The 6,101-nt window shown below is 39.0% G+C and overlaps 2 protein-coding genes across 2 annotated transcripts; one reads left to right on the top strand and one right to left on the bottom strand.

The window, feature by feature from the left end:
* The first annotated feature begins 1,231 nt into the window (after positions 1 to 1,231).
* On the top strand, positions 1,232 to 4,816 carry LOC125076964 (beclin 1-associated autophagy-related key regulator). Its single transcript, XM_047688719.1, has 7 exons — positions 1,232 to 1,452; positions 2,033 to 2,455; positions 2,593 to 2,720; positions 2,840 to 2,987; positions 3,223 to 3,417; positions 3,498 to 3,615; positions 3,929 to 4,816. Exons 1-7 carry the CDS (start codon positions 1,274 to 1,276, stop codon positions 4,022 to 4,024), a joined length of 1,287 nt encoding a protein of 428 aa, XP_047544675.1. The 5' UTR covers positions 1,232 to 1,273; the 3' UTR covers positions 4,025 to 4,816.
* Positions 4,817 to 5,076: 260 nt separating this feature from the next.
* On the bottom strand, positions 5,077 to 5,996 carry LOC125077388. The gene is made up of 3 exons (XM_047689315.1): positions 5,831 to 5,996; positions 5,577 to 5,705; positions 5,077 to 5,338 (listed from the first exon to the last, which is right to left on the bottom strand). The coding sequence occupies exons 1-3, from the start codon at positions 5,993 to 5,995 to the stop codon at positions 5,186 to 5,188; spliced, it is 447 nt and encodes a 148-aa protein (XP_047545271.1). The 5' UTR covers position 5,996; the 3' UTR covers positions 5,077 to 5,185.
* Positions 5,997 to 6,101: the final 105 nt, after the last annotated feature.

Raw genomic sequence — 6,101 nt, 5'->3', positions numbered from 1 at the left:
CATAAATTACGATAAGTTTACAATTTAAACTTTTAACGTTATAGTAAAATATTATTAGCAATAAAGCATTTTAAACCAAAGGCTACCAAAGGCTAAGATTAAATCGGTAACACACGTATACATTTAGTCCGGCCTCTGAATTTCACCGTGAAAATAAAAATCGAAATGAGTTGGCTCGTTAGGCGCGCACGTAATTCAATCCAGCTGATTCACGTTGACCCGCTATCGTACCGTGAACGTATTTATTTTTCATTAAAGTATTTACACTAAATATACAAACGAAATTTAAACCGCACGTTGTAGCTATCATCGTTATTAAATCGAAAGTCTCTTAATTGTTCTACCTAAATACGAATAGTCAGTGCCGGCTTAACCATGTCGGGGCATGTCCGTCTCCCACTTAACCCTTTTCTAGCTTCCAAAAATATATTTTTTCTACATCGCAATTTTATTCATTATCGTAATTTGTTTAACTGTATTAGATTTTATTATTATATGCCATCATCACCCTATTCAAATAAGAAAGAATAACAAATTCATTTCATCAATTATTTTTTTAATTCTCTTTTTTCTCAATGTTGGCCTGCCTAATAAAGAATCTGACCCTGCGTATACTAAGTATATTATTCTTCATTTATATTATTCATAAATAAATAGGATATAAATTTATAAATGTTTAATAGTAACTAGGGCAGTAGTAGAATAAATGATTGGGTAATCCTAAATGATTAGGATTACCGCCAATAGCAATACAACAGGTGTAATTACAATAATTAACAAATTAATCAAGTTTTTGCTGCGTAAGGGTTAGGTCTAGCTTAGATCCTGTAGGTTTTGGTGGCAAACAAACTGGAAGGTTACCTGATGGAAAGTGCATCAACGAAAACCTTGTACGTTTCTGACGCTGTCGGCTTTTAAGGAAAGGTATAAAGCATAGCTTGTATTCATAAGTAAAGATATTGAAGCATACAATTTCCAACAAAAGTCAATTTTTTTGCGCGTAATCCATGAAAATTTATTAGTCCCCGTAACTTATGTTTGTTTACTTAAATAAAAATATACAATCATTCATACTGTTAATTTATAAAAAAAACCCATATTCTGTTAAACAAGGATTTATATTTTAACATCTTTTCTTTTAAAAACATTTAACAAAAAAATAAAAAACGTCAATGAGATGCCAATGTCAACTGTCAAAACTTTCACCAGCTGACAATGACAAGTTATTGTGTTCTATTGCGATGCAAAATTCAATAAAGAAGTCGTAAATATTATGGCGATGAGCTATTTAACAGAAAGCGAAGCTCCGCGGGATTTCCGCGTCTCCTCTACAGAGAGCGATGGACATTACACAAAATGCGTTCTATGTTACACAGTGAAGAGAAACTTCTATTGTGTTGATTGTGTTAGAAGTGGTAATTTTGTTCATTCCTCGATGCCTTATTCAGATAGGTGAGTGGCTTTGCGTAATTGCTGTATCTAAATGACTCATTTTGCAATCTAGATAACGCAATTAGATCAGTAATTGAGAGTAAATTTGTACTCGTTCACAATAAATATGATTATTTTAATTAATAAATGTTGCAAACAAAAGGTAGCAGTTTATAAATGACCCAAAGCTTTCCGAAAGCCATAGAAACGAAGTTTTGAGACTTATTGTGGTATGCTGTTTCTATACTGGCTTGTGAAATCGACTTTTGTAGAATTTCAAAAGACATAAGCAGGTTTCATCACAATGTTTTCCTTCATGATAACTCAGTTAAACCCAGGAATCTTTGTTTAAGATTCACAAGTTGTAACTACCGAGCAACCTCCCTTTACTTAGTTTTACAGATACTTTAAAAATTCAGGAAGAGGGATGTTATATTAAGCATTATTTATTTAATCATTACTAAAGTATAATTTTCTTTACTTAACAAAGTAAACAAGATTTTCTTTAATATGAATCTCCTTCTGAAATAAATTTGCAGATGATGTGTTGAGTTAAGCTTAGCAGCAAAACAATGATCTGACAAAAGCTTTTGTTTATTAGATTTTCAGAGAAACAAATAAAACTAATGAGAATCAAAGTAAACAGACAACATGTTCTAGAGAGATGTGAAAAGTTATTAGCACCAAAACTAAAAAAGGATATCCTCGTAACAGAGACAAAGCAATCCAGAGACAAGCTCGATCTTTTAAGGTTAGCCATAGATCAACGAAGAAGCATAATTGACAATAAAAGAAAGGAACTCACAGAACTGAAAACCTACAACAATGAACTACGTTTAAAGCTGCCAAGGTATCAAAAAAGGGTGTCAAGTTTAGGGAAACATGCCCAATCACAAAGGATAGAGTTACAAACTAAAATCAGTCTCTACGGTGACCAGACACAGTCGTTAGCTGCCCTCAGAAGATCAAGGATACGACAGCTCACAAGATATATTTTTCCAATCTATATGAGCTATGATCTAAGGTGTGAATCACTTAACTTTTAATAGTTATTGCATTTAAAATTAATTATTTATATATTAACTAGTAATATAGGTACATGTTATGTATATAAAATGTATATATTTCATCAGCAAAAAATTAATTACTTTTCCATTTTAGTGATAGTATAGAAGATTTAGAGTTTCTTGGTGAAGATGTGGAGGAGGAGCCTCCAAAACGCCCTCAGTTACACATCGTAGCTCCGTGGATTGATATAAATGCAGACTACTCACACATACAGGCTTGGGGTAAAGTTGCTATACTGAACTTGTACAGCTTTAACATTAATATTAATAAGCTTTTGTCTTACAAATTCACTTTAAAATCATATTGTATAGAGAGTTTTAATTATTTTTTTTTATTTCAGTTTCACAAAACAAGGATGCTGCGGTATGCAGCGTGCCCACGTCCAACCCCGCCTACCGCACCAGCGCCGCGCTCGGGCTGGCGGCGCAGCTGGTGGCGCTGCTGGCCTGGACGCTCGACGTGCGTCTGCCGCACGCCATCACGCTCAGGTAAATCATCATATCATAATTACTCAGTTGCTATGATTCTGATAAATATATTTTTTAAATTCTTGATCATGCGTAATATTATGATACCATAAGTAACGAGACGATTGGATACAAAAGTCGTACTATCATTTAAGAATAAACGACCTCATGCTCCCGCACCATCGTGTCACAGCTGTCGTTCGAAGCGGTGAGTCGTTTAGCTCGTGTACACGCCATCACTGCCCTGTGTCCGCAGTGAGTACAGCGACCCGCGCAGCTGGCGCGCGTGCGTGAGCCGCGTGCGCGCGGGCGCCACGGCGCTGTGCGCGCGCGCCGGCGTGCCGCCCCCGCCGCCGCCCGCGCCCTCGCCCTCCCCCGCGCCGCTGGCCGCGCTGGCCGCGCTGCACGCGCTCGCGCTGGCCGCCGCCGCGGACGACCCCGACCTCGGCAGGTGCGTGTGCCGCTCCGAGCCCGATACCGAGTGGCTCACTCGGCATCGGGCTCTCAGTGATGGCACGTGTCCGTGTGCAGGGTGGAGGTGTGGTCGACCCGGTGGAGCGCCTGCGAGGCGTGGCTGTCGGCGGCGGCGCCCGAGGAGCTGGACGAGCCCGAGCCGCCCGAGCACCTGCACTGGCCGGACAACGCGCAGGTACCGCGACTGCGATGTCTATCGTATTCGACGTGAGATGAACCCTTAAATATCGAAACTGATACCGGATCTGGTTCAACTCTCACCGAGCCGGTTGTTGTCTCACATGAAATTTTGTCATGATTAAAAGAGTGTGAATACCGAATCAAATATAGTTTAACTTCTGTCCAAAGAGTTTCTATTGTAAAAATAAAACTAAAATTTGTAATACTGAGCCTTGAACTGTCACTACGAAACTATACTGTGCCGCATCGCCTGTGTCTCACTTATCTTTGCAAATGTAAATTTCTAATGAAAACATATTTATCGTCAGATGGAAGAACTAAGCTGCACCCCCCCTCCCGCTCCGTCACTGGTGACGTCGGCGGCCGCCTCCATCGCCTCGATGTGGCGGGGATGGACAAAATGAACTGCGATAATTCTAGTCTCTGATAACTTACTGCGCTCTAAACAAATTATATTTTAAATCAAAATAAAGTATATTAGTTGTTACTTGTCACTAAAGACGATTGACTAAACAAAAAAACCGGTTAATCATTAAGGCGACACTTTACTTGTCGTTTAGTGGTTTTTTTTGGTCAAATATTTGGCGTATGGATTGCAAAATCAAAATCCACAAATATCTTTAATATTGTTAACTATTTTCGCTTAAACAATGAACAATTGCGTTCGTATATAATGTAATATAAAAAACGGGAACAAGCCAAGTGAAGTGCCGCCGTAATATAATGCATCTTTGCCAATTAAAATTGTATTAAAAAAATATATATTCACCGGAAAATAGAAAGTACAATTCATATAGATTATTGTAGAAACGCTGTTTGAATTTGTGTGTTCAGTAAATCATTAATAAAGTAACCATAGATTAAAAATATTTTACATTCTGACATTGTTATGACATTAGAAATTGCCTCGATAGAACTTCCTTAATTTTCATAACTAATATATATTTTTTTTATTTAGTAAATAATAAATTTTATTATGTTTACATAAGGGAGTGTTCATGTACCTCGTGGTTGTAATATTTATAATTTTACTTTATTATTTCCAAAGTACATTGAAATTTATCTGTTGTTTCTTTATTTTTTATATTAATTGAATTTAATTACACACTCTCGTAGATCAATCTATGAACTTATGAACGCTTCCTTACACAAAATCATTCCCAGTAACAATTGTAATTAATTAAAAGAGAGTTTGTTTTTGATATTTTTTTTATTGATTTTAAATATTGTAAATATTTAGCTAGTAATAAAGGTTTTCTTTTTTAAAGCGTCGTTTTTATTATTAAACTTACATTCACTGTGACACGTGATAAACATAAATAAGACTAGCAACACTATACTGATAAAAAATAAATGCATATCAGACTTTGTACGATATTATCATAATTATGTTTGTAAATTATTCTATAATGTTATTAAAATATACATATCCACTCTGTAAACAAGTTCAGGCCGTTGATGCCTCACCGCACACGTTTGGTCATTTGGGGTCGTGCATCGTTTTGTAAGGAGCCCGTTTCCCCTTATAAGTATATATTGCAATTAAATATTTCCAGTACTGCTTGTTATCGAAACACTCCACCGGAGACGTCTGACGCGGCCGGCGGCGCGTGCGCGTGCGCGTGCGCGTGCGTGCGCGCCCACCGCCGGCGCGCGGCGCACAGCGCGTCGTGTGCGCGCTCCACGCGCCGCAGCAACTCCTCCGGGGAGGACTCTCTCTGCCCAGACACATACATCACACACTACGCCCCTGCGTCACGCTACCGACGGTTTGCACGTGGCTTGTTAATTAATAAATTATATTCTACAATCAAATTTCATTACGCAAGTTTAAGCTATTACGTAGAATACTTTCTGTCCACCAAAGGAGACGAGACACTATTTTACAATTTATCTTGATTATTAAACAAAAAATATTTTATTTCATACTAGGTTTGATTTCTTGTGCCTACTTACTGAGGGTGTATCGTCACAGGAGTGCAGGGAGTGAATGGAGTGTTCGTGAGACAGTCGTGCGTCGAGTTGCACGTCGTGGCGTGGCGGTCGCTGCACGCCGGCCTCGCGGGTCACCGGGAACTGGCACACCTGTCAAAATTTACTTCCGTATTATATAAATACTCGGTCTTCTATCTACGTCTAATGCCTAAGAAAAAATGACGTAAGATTACTCACAGTTATGAGGTTAAAATTTTTAGCAATTATTAACTCACTCTCTCCAAACACAAAGGTTTCTTTCGTAACAGTCTTCTCGGTGGAGTGGGAGGTAGCGGGCTCGCGCCCGACTCGCTGCTCGGCGGCATCGATCCCCTCGAATACGCACACTTCGAACATCCGGTCGTCTCGCTCGCACCGACACAACTGCGATCGCTTCGCATCCCTCCCACTCGCGACAAATATTTAGAACAGCAAGGTTCGTTCTCACTCGCGCCGGGGCGCTCCGTCGTCGATCGAAGCATCCGTATCGTCGTCTCCTGTTCTTTT

This window comes from Vanessa atalanta, chromosome 3 (genome assembly GCF_905147765.1).
Source record: "Vanessa atalanta chromosome 3, ilVanAtal1.2, whole genome shotgun sequence".
NCBI classification, from domain to species: Eukaryota; Metazoa; Arthropoda; class Insecta; order Lepidoptera; family Nymphalidae; genus Vanessa; species Vanessa atalanta.
Note: the sequence above shows the minus strand (reverse complement) of the source record. Positions and strands in the feature narration are given on the sequence as shown.

Bases quoted from the DNA above. Each gene is read 5' to 3' on its own strand.
- LOC125076964 (XM_047688719.1), top strand. From the start codon at position 1,274: ATGGCGATGAGCTATTTAACAGAAAGCGAAGCTCCGCGGGATTTCCGC. The intron at 2,721-2,839 runs GTAAAGTTGCTA...TTTTTATTTCAG, and splicing joins CTCACACATACAGGCTTGGG to TTTCACAAAACAAGGATGCT. The intron at 3,418-3,497 runs GTGCGTGTGCCG...GTCCGTGTGCAG, and splicing joins GACGACCCCGACCTCGGCAG to GGTGGAGGTGTGGTCGACCC.
- LOC125077388 (XM_047689315.1), bottom strand. From the start codon at position 5,995: ATGCGAAGCGATCGCAGTTGTGTCGGTGCGAGCGAGACGACCGGATGT. The intron at 5,706-5,830 runs GTGAGTTAATAA...AAATTTTGACAG, and splicing joins AACCTTTGTGTTTGGAGAGA to GTGTGCCAGTTCCCGGTGAC. The intron at 5,339-5,576 runs GTAAGTAGGCAC...GTGTCTGGGCAG, and splicing joins CCTGTGACGATACACCCTCA to AGAGAGTCCTCCCCGGAGGA.